Below are 20,432 nucleotides of genomic sequence, written 5' to 3' on the forward strand. Positions count from 1 at the left end.
TGAAATGGAATACTTGCAAGAAAATGATCTCTCACACAAAGATTAATATTTCGTATGAAATCCGTTATTCTTTATTAAGTCTTTTATCCTTTGTGGCATGCAATATACTAATTTAGCACATTTTGACTTCAATTCAGCATCATGATACCACAAATTGTTGATGTCCTTGATCAACTGATGTTTGGTTGTAATATGCTGCTTCTTTAGTTTTTCCTTCGTGAAGCTCCAAGGGTTTTCAATCGGGTTCATATCAGGACTATTGCTCGGCCACTAATTTCGGAAGAACACTAATTTCGTTGTTTTCGAAGAATTGTCACAGTTTTGCCCAGGTGGCATAGGGCTCCATCATGCATAAAGATGAAGTGTGCGTCATCAAACCAGACTGTAGTCTGGGGAAGCACTTCTTCTTGAAGAACTTGTAGGTATTGGTCATGCTTCATTGTTTCTTCTTTTATATACAATTTCCCAGGGCCGAAGACAGACATCACACGCCAGACCACGACTCAAGTAGGATGCTTCACAGTTTGTTGGAGGCATTCCAACTTGAATTCCTCCCCAGGTCGACATCGCACATATTGTGAACATGCATCAGACACGAAGACACATGATTCATCACTGAAACACCTATTCTCCAATCATCAGCAGTTCAATGTTCTAGGCCTCGTGCCCGTTCGAGGCGCTTCTTTGCCATGATTGGAGTAATTTTTGCTTTCTTTCTTGGCCTGAATGCTTCTATTCCCTCAGACAAAGAATCCTTCGAACATTTTCAGGCGAAATGTCTACACCATACTCAGCCATTTTTATGCTTAAGTCTCTAGAAATTGCGTTTGTTTCCCAGAGCCAATCCTTTTAGTTTTCTGATACCTCTTAGCGATAGCTTTGGTTTTCGCCCACACTTCCCAACCCTCTTTTGCTGATACATTTCCTTCTTGCTAATTGCAATAGAGATTTTCCTATTGCACAGCTTTTGTCCTATCCCAACTCTACTAGCAATTTGTCGTTGTGTATATCTTTCTTCCGTCAGAAGTGCTTTGACAACTTCCACTTTACGCGGAGAAAGGTCTCTGGCTTCTCCCACTATGCTGCGGTTACAGGACTTCACAGAATAAAAGATTAATACACAAAACACGTCACGATCACTTTAAACTGGGCCATTCGAACTGCTGTTGAACGCTTTGAATGTCGTAACTGCTTACGACTGCAACCACAATACTTCGGATTGTAACTTGTTAATAGAAACCACAATAGTGCAAGAGATATTATTGACTGGAATAATTTATAGATAATTTTAAATTAACTGAATCATTACTTTTCTTATAACAGAGACTTGTTTTCTCTTGGTTGGTTTTGGACTTAAATTTCATTATTATTTTAGATGAGAAATGAAATTCCATTTGTTTGACGCTCCAGGAATAACAGGATGGCAGATATTATCCTGGAAATGCATACACCACTAAGTTAAATTTTGATGGTTGTGGTTTCCTACGGGAAACGCATTGTACGGAAAATGTGGTTGTAGCAACCACAGGAATTTTGTCATCATCGATAGTGGATAATCAAATTAAGAAAAATAGGGAAAATAATGAAATCCGGAAAACGGATATTCTTCCTCTCAACGTCGCTATGCCATCCTACCTATGTTCTGATACTTAAGTTCATAACCAATCACGAATAAACATGTCAAAGGAATCACCATAAACTCCGCCTAATCATACTATTCGATCCCCCCTTTCTTACCATTTACGTCAATTAACATTGTGTGACTATGTTCCGGCCAACACCCTGTCCGAAAAATATATAAGAAAAATTTACAAAATTCGAGAGCCACTCTCCAACTACCAGCAACCGAGGTTGATTCTCGTGGGATGTCAACTTATAGGAGGTAAATATGTCTTTGACTTTGTTATTGACTAAGTTGCTATAATTGTAACTTCATTTTCCCCTAGACAACATTAATCTTGTCATGGCTCAAGTAATAGTTTAAATTTTCTCAGAGGTATGACTTACAAAATTTCAAGATACAAATACTAGAACAGGTGCCACTTGGCATACACATATTGCTAATCATATTTCTAGAGGATATTTTGAATTAATGAGCTATATCCTTTTCTGCTATGTTGTTTCGTTTTATTTGAATGATCTTGTTCATTGTCAGTTATTATTGTTCATTTTCTTTTAATGTTTTGCTTATTTTTATTTTATTTTAATAAATCATTAGTAGTAATTTGCATTTGTTCTGTTATGTTGTGTTCTCTCTAAGCCTTAAAGACCTCAGGTAAACAAAATTTTCTTTGAAACATCTCCGATCTGAGATTTCTCAGGTTCAGACTCTTGGGATTGTTCGGGGTAATGATTCCAGTTGCCTACTTTACCCCAGACAACCTAAAAATCGTTTCAATAGTTGTCTATAACTGAAATACCACTTTCAGAACTTCCTACCCTCTACTAATGCTATCTGCTGTTCAACGGTGATATCATCACTACTTCAACTATCAAGTAAACAAATGAAAGATCCTATGTTGGTGATTTAACCATTAAATTACATGTTCTAGAATTCCGAAATTAGAACTGAAACATCAACGTTGCAGTTTTCAAGCGTGAGTCTAATAATTTGAGCACGTCTGTAAATATTCATTATCAACACTGTAACGCACACACATGGAAGCACTGGAACTCAATTAACAATTCTGACATGGAAGCACTGAAACTCAATTAACAATTCTAACTTATTTTCGTATCACCTAATTTTCGAACTCTTTCTGAGTACTTCTTTGAGTGATTAACGAAAGACTAAGTTTTGCTGAATCAGAATGGAAGGCTCAGAAGTATGACGTAAGATCTACTTACTTCTCCTTAATTACTTAGTAGAAAAGCTCAACTATATGAAATGATTCTTTTTAGTTTAACGTTCCACCCTTATGTCCTTTAGGCTAAAGCAGACCGATGATTAATGTAAGTTAATGATTATGGAATTATTTTTCGTTCTCTCGCAGCGGGAATCGAATTTTGGACCACGTGCTAGCCACTGGACGAGTGGGAATAAAGTTTGACAAATTAGTTGTATACTAACGGGAACACTTGCATTGCTGATATATTTTTTAGATAGACTTTATACGAACCACGTGTGTTTTCCGTTTCATAAATTAGCATCTCTAATTGGAAGTTCCAGTGAGTGCTCGTGTATTTATTTTCCAATGTTGGAAGTTGATCAATATGAAGAAATACAGTTCAATATAGTAGACTAACAACAAAGTAATAATTTCATGAGAGACTGAGAATCTTTATGACAACATCCATGCACACTGACGCAAAATATGATTTTGCATAATGTTGTTAAAGGTAAAAAGTTTCTGAATTTGGATCTGTGAATCAGGCTAAATTTGAAACTACCAATGGATATAGAAAGTACTTGTTACAGAAAAACTGACTCAGATGTTAACGAAATAAATTACATTAGCTAGCAGTTAGCAGAAGCAAACGGAGTTTATCCTGATGGTGAACTTAAAATCTTAGACTAAAATTTCTTTCTTGTACAGACGGTTATTCTGCGTATGTCCAAACGCGATTCTTTTCTCCCGTGCGTAGAATGAGCTTTAGTCAGAGGAGTCTGTCAGTGTAGTGTGTGAACTGTGAGAGTTACGTTTGGTTTTCTTGTTGGGCCGAAAATCCCTCTCAAACTAAGCAGTTTTCGGGAGTAGTACGTTGTATAATAACTTCTCCAAATGTTCGTATTTTCTTGCTGGGCTGAGAATGCAACCAAAATTAAATCGCTTTTGAGAGTGCTATATTTTAACACTTTACGACGCAAAGTTTAGTGTTTCAATGATAAGGTAGCAGTGCAAGAATAAGGGTGGTGGCATTTACTTAATTTTATGAATATGATCGGCAAGTATACGGGTTCCATGGTCCCCAGATTCGGTTCTCCAACAAAAAAGACAAGAACACTGCCGTATATACAAACCACTACAATCATGCAGGCGAAACTTCGCCGAATGGTCACGTATTCCCCATCGTCACAAGTTTCCCCCTTATTATGTATCATTTCACCAAGAGCTATATGGAAACGATTATCGTATTTGTCAATAATTTTATGACTGGGTATTGGGCCAGAATACACTTGATCTATTTTTCCTTTTTCTTTTTACGAAGCTATATTTACTAATCATGAATCATGGACAGCTGAACCTCTGAAACATGCATTATAAGTCTGTCGACAATCCTCACTGGAACAACTATCCACCGACGTTAGAAGACATTTCACTGTAGATCAGAAGTAAAATGTGATTCCAGCACGACGGTTGTCCAGCCACCGTGCAGGACTCAACAAGGTCTGTCTGCCTTCATGAAATGTCTCTTCATCGTTGAATTGGAAGAACAGAATGTACTAATTGGCTAGCACGCCCCTCTAGGGGATGGTAAAGGACACGAGGATTGCCAAGAGCTCCCAATGATATGAAATGCTATATTACTGTAACCTTGTCGTGCAGCCATAATGGACATAATTTTGAACATAACTTGTGAATCTGTATGCTGTGTTAGAAACATTAAACATCCTTTGTCCCATGGTATTTGTCTCATACTTGTACTGTTGAATGAGACATTTGAACTTGTACTTTGCTTTTTTCGACTATATTTCTTGATCTATTAGATTAGGCGTGTGCAACGACCGTTAACATTCTCACCACTTATACTTTCCTTTGTATGTCATCTCAACCTTTTTTCTTTTTCCAAAACTCCATTCGACTATGTTCATTTTTTATGGTCTACAAATATCAGCTCTTCTATACACGTGACGTTTGAGAACAAAACGTATGTACTATATATATATATCAATATAATGGAAAAATTTTAAAAAGTGCAACTTACTAAATTAATATGGCGTTAGACCACCTTTCGCCATCCCAACATCTGTGATGACCTCTGGAGCCGTAGAGGTTGTGAATGTAGTAAGTAAACTACTACACTATTCGGCGTGCAGAGCATCACTCAGTTCCGTGAGAGAGGATGGAGGCGAAAACCTCTGCTGGATTCATGTCATGAAAACGGACACCAGATGTTAAATTACGTTCAAGTCCTGGGATTGGACAGACCAGGGTAGGTGTTCAACCTCACCCCCATGTCCCTCAAACCACGCCTCAATACCTCTAGTAGGGTGAATGAGCACATTATCATGTCACTATCCGAAAACAACATCTGGGCCAGATATGGTCCCCTAAAATGGTGACAATCACGGCCAGTGACGTAACCATTAAGTGTCAGCACAGAACCCACTCAACAGCAGGATATTGCGGCCCACAGCATTACAGAGTCGCCACCATGTTTCACGGTTATGTTGAGATACGGCGGATCTTCGTTGGGCGTACGCTTCACATATACACTGCCTGTGGTTTGAAACTAGGTGAACTATGACTTATCTGACCATATCACATTTTTCAGTTACCAGCGGTCCATGTTTCATGTTCGCGGCACCATTAGTGTCATGCTAAATTGTTACGATCCCTTATCAACGGTTTCACCAGTGCAACCTGACCCCATTTGTCCATGCCATCTAACTTAGGGCGGACCCTGATTGTCGGTACAAGCTGCGAGAGGTGCTGCTTGAGTTTTTCGTCTCTTACACCACAGTCGCACAATGGTAATGATAACGTGCTTTAAAGCTCGGCGGGACCTGTCACTGATGGTTTCTTTCTGACCACTGTTCCTCTTCGCTGATGATGTTTTGTAGGCCGTTATCATTTACATTATCTCTCGCGACACACTTGCCACTTTCGTTACACTCGTACCACATAAATCAGCGCCAATAATTTGCCCTCTTTGGAAATCAGAGAGGTTGTCCATTTCACACTAACACTGTCTGCTGTAGTTCGCTGCACACTGCTGTTCTACTGCTTCTCACACAGTATGAAATTTGTCCTAACACATCACTAGTAACGCCAAGGCGCTGCTGTTGCAGCCTGAGCATTGCCAACCAGATATCTGACGTGTTTCCAGCTCCAGGCTTTTCCATCAAATTGATAATGATCTATATACAAGGTGTGATATATATATATATATATATATATAAACTGTTTCAGTAAGTCAGTGTACAAACAGAATTAGTTCTCTGTGATGTTATCATCTTCAAAGTAGTCCCCTTCAGCATTCACACACTTCTTCATTCGGTGCTACCATTTCTGGTGACATTTCTGGGACGAGGTTTTTCGAAGGTCCTTCAGGAGATTCTCCGTTTTCACTTAAACATCTTTAAATGTAAAATGGGTTCCCTTTATGTAAGATTTAACTTGAGGGAGAAAAAAATCGCAGGAACCCAAATCTGGTAAATAAGTTGGATACTTCATCACAGTAATGTTTTCGCTGGTCAGAAACTGCTTGACAGATAGGGTCTTGTGAGCGGGTGCATTGTCCTGATGCAACAGCCATCAATCATTCCACAACTGTGGTCTTTCTTTTGTAAGTTTTTCACTAAGTCTTTTTAGTACTTGAATGTAGTAGTGCTGAGTAACAGTCTGACCACTGGGAACCCACTCAATATCATTAGAATTCCTTTAGTGTCGAAGAAGACAATCAACATTGCCTTGATTTTTTTTTCTTGGTGAACAGATTCCAACAAAACTGGCTCATTTCTAATGCGTTCTACCATGTCCACACACAGGTTTTTACAGTATTCTTTCTGGTCATTGGACAGAACTTTTGGAACCAACCAACCAAATCTTCCTCATGTGTAATTCCTCAGTTAAAATGCGTCGAACAGCTTCCCAATTAAAACTATCCAACTCTCCCATTGCATAAACACTTAACCTCGGTCACCCCGGGCCACCTCACGAAGTTTGACAGTTTTGGTATGTAATCCTTGACCCTGGGCACCCAGAACTTTCATCATCTTCTACACTGTCCCTTTCCTCCGAAAACCATTTATGCCATTCAAACACACGTGCCTGAGAAAAAATTCATCTCCTTACGCCTCGGTTAACATTTGAAATGTTGCTATGGCCGATTTCTTAAGTTCCACAAGAAACTTGATGTTCATTCGCTATTCAGTTTTTGCAATAGACATTTTTGCGGCAGAATGCAGTTGCACGTGTTCACTCACTGATGCAATACTCCACTTGTCACTACCGATTGAGTCAAAACTGGCAACATGGATAGAGGAGGAGTGTGGAATTACGTCACCAGAAAAGGTTGTTTCCCACTCCAATCTTTTTTCAAACTATGGACTTGTCTTTTGTCTTTTTTGTCACACCTCATATATATATATACAATACTTTCAGTTTTTCTGTTACTGCATATGATCATGTAAATATTAACTATTGGGCTGTCAAAAACGTCATGACTATTTTTCAAAGGCCATAAAGAACAAAGATTAATCAATGATACATTGCTCGTTTTATTTGATAACCTTTTGCCTTCTTCCAGTGAGATTCATTATTTCTTATTCGTAGAAGACCTGTCTTTATCGCAGAAAAACTAAATAATGTGCTGATCTACAGTCCTATCTGAACTGAAAATTGTACTACGCATAGAGTTTTTAGAAAGTGAAACAAGTGGAAGTCTGATAGTGCAAGGTCAGGCGATCATGTTGGGTATAAGCAACACATTCCATCCATGCACCAATCATTTCTGACGAAAAAACAAACAAGAGTGTTTTCGTGGTGAAAAAAACTCCTTGACGGTTAATGAAATCGGACGTTTCTGGGTGATTCGTTCAAACTAATTACTGATTTTACATGTTTGAAATGATTTTTGGTTCTTTGGTAGGAGATCGAAATCATTACACCTTTAAAATCAAATCACACTGTAGGTTTAATGTTCCTCTGATAATGTATACTTTCGAGGTCATTTGAGGCAAATGAACACGTCGAAACCAAGACCTACAACTGTCAGCTGTTAACATTGATAGCAACAACACAGATGCGAATGACAAGTACTTCCAAAAATCAACTACAGCCATCTATTACCAAAATGCATCATAACTTTTCCGACAAACCAATAGTGACGTATAGCACATTTTTACGCAAAATATTTTTTACTTCAATTTATGAATAACTACTTTAAAACGTTACAAAATTCTTTCCAGATCTCTAGTCTTACCTAGCACTGACTAAAACACATGAAGTTAAAATAAAATCTAATATTAAGAATGTTCATAAGCCCCTAATTCGGTTTTATTTTGTTTCTTTATGTTTTTCAATGTATTGCTGAACTCCGGTTTTCAAGGAACAGGTCGAGTAATGTGGTTGATACACCGACACAAGCTGAAGACATGGGTTCGATTCCCAGCTAAGCCACACTATTCTACTCGAATTTTCATTGAGTTTGTACCTATATACGATAGAGTGTAAGTCGGTTGATTCCTCCTACTTCTCATAGAACTACCAATGTCTTTAAAGCAGGGTTGAAAAAAAAAAAAAAAAAAAAACATGTTAAAAAAACTCCTCTGATAATGTATACTTTCGTTAATGTATTTTTATGTTTAAAACATGTTTATTTTGTTTTAAACAATAATTTAAATAGGCATATATATTCCACTTTTACACGCTCACAGGTATTGCTTGCCATCTATATTCAACCGTCAGATCAAATTTCTGAACTTCCCTAATCCGTCCAAATGTTCAATTCCGCAGAAAGAAATCGGGATTTTCCCAATTTCTGCTCACTGAATATGTAGTTTCTTTGTGTTACGTTCTACTGGTCGTCTGCATTCTTAATCTTTAAACGCCCATTGACGCAACTGCTGTATCAGAGCTTTAAACCTCAATGACTCAGTCCCTAATTAAGGCTGGAAGATGGTTTTGGAACCAATTTATTCCTGAAGGATGCAGCTTTCCGCTGGTGTACATTTTATTTATGTAGGAGTACCACGTGGCGGTGGGAAGAGGGTAAATATCGTGTTCTTTTGTTTCTTTTTAAACGGTTTTTTGGGAGCCATTCACCCTCTTGGGGGATGGATTCATAAAAATTGGTACATGAAGCAATGAAGTAGGCCACTACATGGTAACATCGTGTATTTGTACTTCCTGCTTATATTGGGGAGCAGGGAGAGGGCAAAGTTAAACAATTTTTGGAGTTTCAATTTCTTGACGTAAATTACATTTATTTTTACAACAAACATCAATATCTCAGCCCCTAATTAAGCTAGAAAGATGATTTGGTACCAAAGTATTCCTGAGGAATGAAGCCTTCCGCTAGTATGCATTTTATTAGGGATGGGAACGAGTCGAGCTAAAGCTCGGCTCGACTCGACTCGAAACTCGAAGCAAATTCGAGTCGAGTCAAAGGTAATTTTCTCGAGTCGAGTTTCGAGCAAGTCACTGTTTTGAGGTCGAGTTTGATAAACGGCTCGCTTGTTTTGAAATCATGGCCTGATTAGACTGGAAAGCGAGTCATAAGAAAGGTAAGCAGTAATATGGAACATTTTTAGTGTTGCTCAGAAGATGGGACACTGCTCGCATCTCGTCTCGTCTCGATTAACAGGACGACTATGGATTTTTATAACGAGACAGCCTCAAATGTGAGCACCAATGTGAATACCGGTATATACTGTAGTCCTTACCACCAAGGCTGAGACCTGCACGATCTAACTTTTGAGCCGAAGCAGAAGCCCAACCCAGGTAGTGATGTTAACTGGCTCAGTTCGGTTCAACTGAGTAGCAGCTCGAGCCGGCTCAGTTGAGTGAGCTGTTGGTTCGGTTCGATAGTGAATGAGCTGTGAGCCGAGCCGCTAGAGCCGTTGAGAACCCGAGCCGAGCAGGTTTGAACATGTTTGGCCGACGCAGTCTAACTTTTAACGATTTTTGGATCGAGCCTGGATACTTGCTCCTCCGGAACTGAAACCCAGAACCTCGTGAACGATGTCATTGCCTCCTTGACTTCACCTTATCCGAGGTCAGCTGTCAACTAGTTTCTAGTATTCATATACAAACCGCCTATCATTTATGTTTATACACGCTGGTGTAATAATAATAATAATAATAATAATAATAATAATAATAATAATAATAATAATAATAATAATAATAATAATAATAATAAATAATAATAAGTTGTAGTAATAGTAAGTATCATTGATAATAATTATATTGTCTATGTAGGATACTTTGAAGAAAGTACTTGAAACTACACACAGCATTTGGCTCGAATCGACTCGAAACTCGAGTGGAGTGGAGGAAATTTTTCGAGACGAGCTCAATGATGTCGGTTTCGAGTCAAGTCGAGTTTCAATGAAAACTCGCTCGTGCACATCCCTACATTTTATGTATGTAGTGGGTATTTATGTACGGCCGAGAGAGGGAGGATGAAGTTCGCTTTTTTAAATTTTTCATCAGATTTTGGAGACCATTCCTCCCGTTTTGTGGTACATCCACAAAAATTAGTATGTAAGTAGTCCCCTACATGATAGTAACCTGTATATGTACTTCTGTTTATAGAGGAAGAGGGGGTCAAATTTGGCTAATTTACATTTAGTTTCAGAACGGTTCCATATAAGGCAAGATATATTTTACTGAAGTGGTCTAGAAGCATAATTTTTGTTCGTATACATGATGTGTGCAGCAAAAATGATTTGCATATGGACGTGGTACTGTCGTGGGGGAGGGGAGAGAATGTCTAATTTAATTAATGTTTTTCAGCGCATTTTTTTAATACTTCCTACATAAAACGAATTCGTTACGCAATGGCAGCACTGGGTACCATTTCTTATATTATTATCACAAGTATGTGGCTTACACATTAGCATCATTTTGTCAGCGCAAAAGCACACATTTTGCACATTTTTAGTAGTATTTTGTCACAGCATTTTGCGGTGACTGCACGAGTTGCCAGGGCCCCGCAAAGTCAATATTTTCATATTTTTTAATTATTTTTGTGTCTGTTCGTTCCTACAAATATGGCGGGAATTTCATGAATGTTACCTCGTTGGAATCTGTGGTCTATAAGCTTTCCAACTGTGTATAAATCATGACTCTGTGATAATTGGGAGGGTCACCAGAGCCCCGAACGTGAGATTCTACCATTTTGTTAAAATCCCTGGCGGGCGTCTAAAGGTTAATTGTGTTGTTTACCGTAGACACTAATCATTGTTAGCTATCCATGTTGCAGATAGAGATGTATCTTGAAAACTGTTTAGTTAAAAGATGTCATTTGCTATGAGTTGTATTGTATTTGTCAGAGTATTTCTTCTAACTTATGATGTGAGAACTGTTCATTATTATGGAAATGATAGTGACTAAAAAATACTCAAGTTTTGAATTTGTGAATTTGGATCTTAGAATAGTGTATAGTGTGTTTAACCTCAATTATTCTTGAAAATTAAGAAATGTTCAAATACTTCACTTGAATTTCTGTTGGTTTAGTTATACGCACATTGATGTACAGATTTCGTTCAGTAATTGCTGTTATAATAAGAATATAACTCTGCTTGTAATTTATTTCATGCACAAATCCTGCGGAGGATGGGTTGTTTGTTAGAAAATTAAATTAGCTTCTTCAATCTGATATTTTAGTTGTTTTAAACATGTCCAACCAACATCGAAAAAAAAAACACGTTTAAAACAAACTGAATAAAACAACAGCCCTCGTTTAAAACATGTTTTAAACATATCAACCCTGCTTTAAAGTGTTCCTTTTTGTTGGACAGATCGTTGATGTGACGTCAGAACTGATTTCAAGATGCAATTGGTTGGTTGGTTCGTTGAAATTTAGCAGACATGGAATCCGAACCATCGTAATGCGTTCAAAATATTTTTAATGCTCTTCCACCAGGAATCGAATTCGGGACCTCGTGCACCAAAGGCGCACCCCGTTAGTAATTAGATCAGTGGAGAGGGCACTGGAAGATGCAATTCTTAGCAATGAGGAACATCTCGACAAGAGCAACAATTTCATTAAACGCTACTTCCTAATGGAGAGCAATAGTAAGCTTCACACTATAACTAACCTGTCATATGCTGCAATATTTAACCAGGTGAGAAGTTTTTGAGAGCAATTCATTGAAGAAAGAACGCAAACGTCAAAGAACTTATACTAATATTTCTTATTTGTTTCATTCCATTTTACAAACACGAGTTATTCTATTAAAAACTAGTTGCCCAACTGTGCTTTTACTGCTCACATTCATACAATAAAGAAAGAACAGAATATAGTATAATATGAACACAGAACTGGACAAATAATCGAATCACATCCTTATGTAGCGCTTTTGAGCATTAAAAAAGCAAAAGTGGGATTGACATTCAGTCATGTAAAATTTTGATCTCGTTTATCCTCAAAGGGGTTATACAGACGTGATGTTCGCTGAAGTGGTTCCGGTATACTCTGTGCAGTGCTGTGTAAACAGTTTTTAAATAGAATAACTTGTGTGTCAGACATTTTATTAGTAAGTTTATCTTTTGGATTTTGAACTTGAAGTATTTTGATAAACGTGAAAAGTAAAAGGGCAACAGGTGAATCTTATTAATGCTTATAAACTGACATACTGCAAAATGTAAGACAACCGATCCTTAGATGTTTCTGTTCCCTTCTCTACAAATGGCCCACCCTGATACTGAAACGATATGAGAATTGAAGACTTAAGAAGTACAGTGTAGACGTTAACCATTTACCACAGACAGTACAAGGATGACAGAAATGGGATATTATTATACTATATATATTCTACGTAGCAAATATTCTGATTTTCAAGGAACCCCAATGGATACTTGTGGGATATATTATTTATATCTCAGTCAATACCTTACAGTTATTCAATCAACAACTGGTCTCAACATTTACAATTCATACTAAGTAAAGGGGCATTCTTATCCATATGAAGGTATGATGAGATAAAATATTTAGTTTAACATGGAACATAGAAGAAAATTAAACGTAATACATGCAAATGAACAGTGAATCAACTGCTGGAATAAAAGTGTGCATCCCGAGAAACTCATAGGCATAACATAAAAATACATAGTCTTTCTTGTATTTAATTTCAAGTTTACTTATAAGGAGTCTGAGGATCTTCAAAAAGTCACTTCCTTCCAGTTAATTTTCAGATAACGATATTTGTATTTCAAGATAATTGAAACAACTATTCAGAACTAAACTCCGTTACGAATATCTAACACATGATATACAATTCTTATGTTGGATTACGTAACACATGTACTTCCATGTGTAGCTTCTCGTAGATGTTAAAAGAGTTAGTACAAGTTTTATAAAGTGAACAAAACTTACCATAATTGCTCGTAATCCACGAGCTCCAGTCTTTCTTTCCATTGCCAAACGAGCGATGGCAATTAGAGCATCTGGAGAAAACGTCAAATCAACCTATTAAGAAGAACGTTAATTAAGACAGTTAGTAAGACAAAAAAATTAATATATGCTATTTATTAATATTATTTTTCAAGAGTTTTAGATTTTTTGACTTCTTACCGTATATACAAATTCTAAATGCGTTCGTAAACAGCATCTTGACTAACAAACTAGTTACGAGATATATCAGGTAGTCTTAAAAAGTAATGAGTCGTTTGCGCTTGAGACAGCATAATGTCCCAAATCACAGAATATATAAGTCGAAGCAGGTCAGACTTAAATCATTTGTCGGTTACTGACAGTTGAAGCTAGTAGGTGTGCAAAAAATGTTGAAACTCCTGTAATGAGACGTAAGGTATTGCGTCGTAAAGATGAGTGTATTTTCCATAAAACTGTGCTACATTTTACAATTATTTCTCGATAAAAGTGCAAATTCTGGATAGGCCAGTGAATAATTTTGTGGTGTTTATGGGCGAGATACGTTATCAAAAGCAAGAGCTAAAAAATGATTCAGATGTTCTCATTCTGGAAATTTCGATGTCCAAGATGCTCTTCGCCGTAGGCGGCTTATCACAGCAAAAGTGTATGATATTCTGGTAACAGTCAGTCAAGACCGGCATATAATCAGTCATAACATCGCCGATAACCTAAATAGTGTTAAACCATTTGGAGAAAGTTGGATACAAAAAAGAAGCTCAACGTTTGGGTGCCACATAACCTGACTCAAAAACATTTACTCGATCGGATTTCCATCTTCGAATCTCTACTGAAACCTTACCAACTCGAGTCATATTTGAAGCTCTTGCTCACGAGCGATGAGAAGCAGATAACCTACGATAAGAATGCGAGAAAAAGATCGAAGTTGAACCTAGGAGAAGCTCCCTAGTTTGTGGCGAATCATACAAAGACCCTCAGAAAAGTTACGACGTGCGTTTGGTGGGACTGAATGCATCATCTATCAAGAGCTGCTGCCACCAGGCAGAACAATAGACTCAAATCTGTACTATCGACAATTAACGCAAGTGCACCTAGCAATTAAAATGAAATGAAATCTTTGAGTTTTACGTCCCACGAATATGCCGGTTAGGCTAAAGGAGACGGTGATTATGAGAAATGAATGAAATGAAGAAAGTGGGAAGAAACGGGAGAACCCCGAGAAAACCCACGAGCACAGTGTTCCACCACAAAGTCCACACGGCGGGAGTTGGGATCGAACCAGGTACCCCAAGCACCGCAGATGAACGCTCTACCACTGAGCCACCACGCCCTCACCTAGCAATTAAGTAAAATGGTAGGAACTGGTCAACAGAAAGAGTGTCATAAAATACTGACAACGGCAGACCGCATACATCTTTAATGATCTTTCAGAAGTCGTAAGAACTTGTCTGGGAAGTTTCAATAATCCACCTTATAACTAGGACCTGGCATCGTCAAGCCTATCGCTTGTTTCGGTGTCTGTAGAACTCCCTGAATGGTGTTAAGTTATGCTAAAAGAGTCCTGTAAAACCCACGCGTCACAATTTTTGACCAGAAACAACAGAAATTTTACAGCGACGGGATTATGGCGTTCTACAGTGGTTCAGGACTAGCAAAAAGCTGGCCAAAACCCAATTTTTGAAAATTGCATTAGAAGGACACTGGTTTAGTGTATGGGTTACGAAATACCCATAGTTTACTATATATAAATAATGAACACGAGTAACATGTAACGTGTGAGTTAGAAAGGATGAAAGTTAACCATTGTGAACATGTCTGTGAAATAGCTGCCAAATAGAGCATTTATCATTCAAGTTCATGGCTTGGTATCTGAGAATATGTGGTTACAAGAAACATTTGATGTATATGGCACCAAAAGCACTGCAACTGTCCCAAGTGGCTATGCAGTATCTTCCATATCTACGTTCCCTCGAACAAAATATGTTAATGTGACAAAATCTAATTTGCTTTAGCAAAAGGTCCACAAAACTACAGAGATTTAGTATAGTGCCCAGCGTTCCCCAGCAGAATTATTGAAATGGCCTGAAAGAATAATCCATGATGAATTGTTTTTCAGGAAGTTTAGATGCGAATTCGTGAAATAGGTGTTCCTTTGTGATTGTGTGTGGTGACAGGACACTGAAATTAATAATTCCTACTTTTTACTTGCAGGACATCTATAGTTCACAATGATGCTGAGAAGCATTCAGCTCAATGAGAAAATGAGAGAAATGTAAGGACGTTGTCAAAGGGAACAAACACGGCATGTCCAGACCTGGGTTTTGACGTAATTGGACCTTTGTGATCACTCAGCCCACGTTAGTGAAAACATTCGACGAATTGTTTCCAGGTTTTGCAGTCAAGCGTACCAAAAACTGTATAAGAGTGGCAGAAATCATGACATCTTCCTAAAGACACATACAGAATGGCTTGATGCAGAACCGACATTTAAATTCCGGAGACAGATGGAACGTCGATCAAATCCTGGCGGTCGTCCATCAAAAGATTTCAAAGAATCTATTGACAGAACTAAACGGAGAAAAGCGGAAGATTTAAGCATATCTACAAGTACGTCGGAACTGGCTTTTGCTGCCAAAATGAGGCTTCGGGCATCAGAACAAGATGCAGCAAAAGTACTTCGTGAGGTGACAAACAACTTCGACTAGAGTTCGTAAGATGAGACAAGCGTTTTTGAGCGCAAAGGACCAGAGCATTTTACCTAAACCGTACACCCAAGAAGAGGCGCTTGCATTGCTTCTCGATCGTAAGGTAACCAAAAGCCAATACAAATGTCTACGTCTTGGTGCCAAAACACGCAACGCAGACATTTATCCAAGTTATCACCAATTACTCGAGGCTAAGAAAGTTTGTTACCCGTCAGATGAGAGTATTACTGTTTCAGATGTCAGTGCAGAAATTAAATCGCAGGCTTTGTTGTAGAAAAAAAAAAAAAAAAAAAAAAATTAAACGAGTTCAGTGCATCGAACAGCAGATTCAAGATCTTCACCTATCAACTGTGAACGTCAGTGGAATCCAATTTACTATGCATCACGAGCTCATTCTCACTACGGTAGATGGAAAAGTTGTAATGCACTCCTGAACAACAAATCTCTTCAAAAGTGTTATACTTGCAAAGCATCTCTCAAAGAAATGAACGATTTAGAGAGAGTTTCTACGAAAGACATAGACACATCCATATTTCTATTTGGATTGTCAGTGTTACATGTGTACATATGATTTTTTGAATGCCTCCTCCATATTGCATATAGACTCAATTTCAAGACATGACAAGTTCGAAAGAAGCACAAGGAACTATTGAAATTACAAAGACATGAGATTCGGAAGCAGTTTAGAGAAAACATAGGCCTTAATATGATAGACCCAAAGCAGAAGACAGCGGAACAAGCAAGATTGGGAACACTGGTAGGAGATGTTTTGCGGACTCACATCAATCTTCGCAAATAATGGGGATTTCTGAACAACTGATTACACGTTTTTTGGTGATACTATATGTAATCAATTCTGGACTTGATATTGATCCCAACGCTTTTGACAGTTATGCACTGGAGACAGACAAACTCTTTGTTTATCTTTACAGTTGGTTCTGTGTCTGCTAGTGTCCATAAAATTCTTGTTCATGGATAGGCTACAGAATGCCATTTTACCAATAGGTCAGCTTTCTGAAGAGGCACAAGAGGGACGGAATAAAGACTTACAAACATTTCGGAAAGATCACTCACACAAATTCTCTTGCACTATTACGAATCAGGATATACTGCATATGCTCCTTATTACTTCCGATCCCTTTCTTTCGCATATTAGGCACATGGCTACCGGGAAGAAAAGACGTTGCTTGTCACATGAAGGACGACTGCTGTTAAAGACGTCGGAGCGTGGAGGGGAAGGCATCCAAAATAATGAAGGCATCTCATTTTCATTCAGCGATATTGACAGTGATAGTGATGATTGACGTACAAATGTGGTTGACAAAATCAATTCTAGTTTTTCATTTGTGTGCGTGAGTGTAATGAAGACTTGTATGTGTGAGTGTAGTGCAGTGCAGATTTGTAAGTGTGAGTGTACTGACGTAATGCATACCAATACACAGACTTTATCAGTATTTACAAACATTTCCTATTAACTCTGTCGTGCAGATAAAGCTAGTGCAACCGAACGATGAACGTGTTCGTTAATTCGTAGTACTATAAATATACAATTTTCACATATTTGGGACATTAGAAGCATTTTGTACATTGTTATAAACAGTTATAGGTTTTGGCCAGATTTTTGCTCGTTCTGAACCACTGTGCGTTGTCGGGAAAATGGCAGTGGTGCATATGTGGTTTCACAATGTTAATTCAAATCACAACAAATGTTTCTTAATTTTGAACTTCGAAGGTTCAACATTTTTTATACAAGCTGATATATAGTCTACTCCTGATCAGAGCACGCTATTCAATAGTCTTAATCACTACATTTATTTTGAATTTTAATTCCTACATGATAAATCGATGTTTTCGGCTCTGTTAATGATTCTTTTTCATGCAGGATAAATGTAACAGTATGAGAAATACAGTGCTAGCAAATAATAATAATAATAATAATATTTTCTTACGCAAGAACAATATACATCAAAAGGTGGTTTTGGCCTATTCTTCCTTACTGTGCTCATTCGTTTTTGATTTCTTAGATGTTTTTTATTGTTTTTACTCTTATTTTTATAACCTATGAACAAGGGCCCGGTGGAATTATTACGGATTAAAAATGAAATGAAAAGAAATGAAATCTTTCAGTTTAATGTCCCACGTTTATCCCCTTGAGACTAAAGGAGACAAATGATTAAAGTAAGTAATGGATGATGGAAGAATTGATAGAGTAAGAGTATAGTAGGAAACGGGAGTATCCCGAAAGAACCCCGCGGACATGATGTCCACCATAAACTTACTTGGTCGGGGATCGAACCAGGAACACCACACATCAGAGGTAAGTGTCCTACCACTGGGCCCCCTTATTCGGGATTAAGAATATGTTCTTTGAATTTCTAAAAAGTGCTTACCTTATCCATGCCGAAAAGCATCTGATATTGCGGTACCATTGCATTTCGTGGTTCTGTAAGAATTCTAACTAAAAGCTCTTGATTTAGAGAATGGAATGGTACCAAGACTGGAAAACGTCCAACGAATTCCTGTAACGAAGAAGAACGCAAATTATTAAACACCGTGTGAAATGAACACGGAAATAGAGGATTTCAAAGGATAGTTCGATGGAGACTATTTTCCCATTAAATATTTTTAAATAAAAGTATTAACAGTAATAATAATCAATTTCTGGCTTAACAAGTCATGAAGAGCTATGGCTGGCCAGTGTTTTAATACCGTGATAGCACACAGCTCCCATCGCGGTTATTTCTGCATTTTTAAACTACAGTCTTGCTTCTTATTTCAAATAGCTCCACAATGAACTTACGTATTGAAGTAACTGCCAAAAATTCTCTAATCTCACCAGGAGTCGAACCTGGAACCACCTGGAACTACGAGTCGAACTTGCAAGGGAGGACGCCGAGATTTCTTATGGCGTGATTCGTTCCACTTAGACGTTATGTTGATTCCCAGCGCTGTTAGGCGTGGTTTAACAATAGACTTACATGCTCATGTTGCAGGTTTTTTTTTTTTTTTGCTCCGGACTGTACCATCCGACTCAACCTGCGTATATGTGTCTGCAAAGGCGGCTTTGTAACGTAATCACAAAGTCAAGTGTTTTTTCCAATTAATACAAAAAACAAAAGTTAAAAAATAATTAAGGATATTTATTTCTGTATAGGAATGAGGAGCAACCGAAATTAAAAAAAATATTTTAGTCTGGAGTTTGCAACCCTGATTTAGGATTTGTAACGTTAGCATCGCGACTTTAGCTTGGCTCTTTCTCGCGTTAGCCTGCTTCAGAGAACAGCCCTTTCACGCCTGCCCTTACATAATACAAATTTAATCACACTTTTATCGTGAAGGAAAGAAACGCTTTCTATCTAACTCCTTGCGCCTAGCGGGCGAGAAAGAAGTGGGGGTGGACAAAAAGGTTTTACCTTTCACCTCTATGCTGGTTCTGCGAGTTCCACAGTCACACATTGAAGGTGGACATAAGACCTCGTAGTCGTGGAAGATAGAACGTTTCACATCGTTTCAAAGGAGAAATAGCTTCCCACATTTTAGACGAAGGATTTCTTTACAATGCTCATACACAAATTATTACGAACAAAAATAAAATACTTACTTTCTTAATGCACTTTAGTATTTTTAATTTTTAATTTTTTTTTTTTTTTTTTTTGTGATGTGTTTTTATTTATTTACATTCAAGCGTTTAGAGAACGAATGAATAAGCTTGAACTACATTTTAAATTATTTACATCTGAAATTTCATTGTGAAATCAAGCACGCGAACTCATTGTTAAATCACTCAAGATAGGTTTAAGGCGGAAAACACTCACGAAGGAATGGGCGGGGAAGGGGGGGGGGAAGTAAATTCTACCCCCGCTAGACTTGACGAATTACACGCATATTTTGGAGCTTTCTCGCGGATATAGAGTTAGTAAGCACGTCTTCCACATGGAACAGGAAGCACATGTGACTCCGATTCAACGTCAAATAATAGGTTTACATCTTGGTGCTGAAAATGAATGATCGAATGAATTCTCATTTGCTGTACGAACGACAGAAACAGAATGAATACTTGAATTTCCATGCATAATGAAAATATTACCATGTCCCATTTTACAAGTTAATAAATATTATGCACTTAATTTTCTTGTATCTATTTTATATTACATTGATAATAATTATACATATTACTATATATGTAACCAAATGATTTTTATAGAAGCAATTGAGAAATTCATTTTGAAGAAGCAATATAAATTATTTTCCACTTCTTGGATAGCCTGAATTATTTGCGCTGAATAAAGTATTTAAAGTTAAGTTAAATAACTCTGTACCATACATACTGGATATTGATTATGCAATGTTATATTAGCTGTGTTTTCTGTAGTATTTGTACCTCACATGAAAATCTAAAGAAAGTGAAAAATCACTAGAGGTCCCGAAAAAGGGGACTGATTTTGTAGTGAAGGAGTACAAAGCCAATTTCGCCCCCATTGTTGATGTGACTTCCCTCTTGTA

The 20,432-nt window shown here is 37.6% G+C and overlaps 1 protein-coding gene across 2 annotated transcripts in view; it reads right to left on the reverse strand.

Annotated features, from left to right (window-relative positions):
• Positions 1-20,432, reverse strand: part of ClpX (Caseinolytic protease chaperone subunit) — an 84,103-nt gene that overhangs the window by 1,397 nt on the left and 62,274 nt on the right. For both annotated transcript variants that reach the window (XM_081733882.1, XM_081733883.1), the window contains exons 11-12: positions 18,320-18,448; positions 13,210-13,302 (exon numbers count right to left, since the gene is read on the reverse strand). In XM_081733882.1, the coding sequence (XP_081590008.1) occupies positions 13,210-13,302; positions 18,320-18,448 (222 nt within the window). The remainder of the gene's footprint in view (positions 1-13,209; positions 13,303-18,319; positions 18,449-20,432) is intronic.

The sequence above is a fragment of the Thermobia domestica genome, chromosome 12 (assembly GCF_964235325.1).
Source record: "Thermobia domestica chromosome 12, izTheDome1.hap1.1, whole genome shotgun sequence".
NCBI classification, from domain to species: Eukaryota; Metazoa; Arthropoda; class Insecta; order Zygentoma; family Lepismatidae; genus Thermobia; species Thermobia domestica.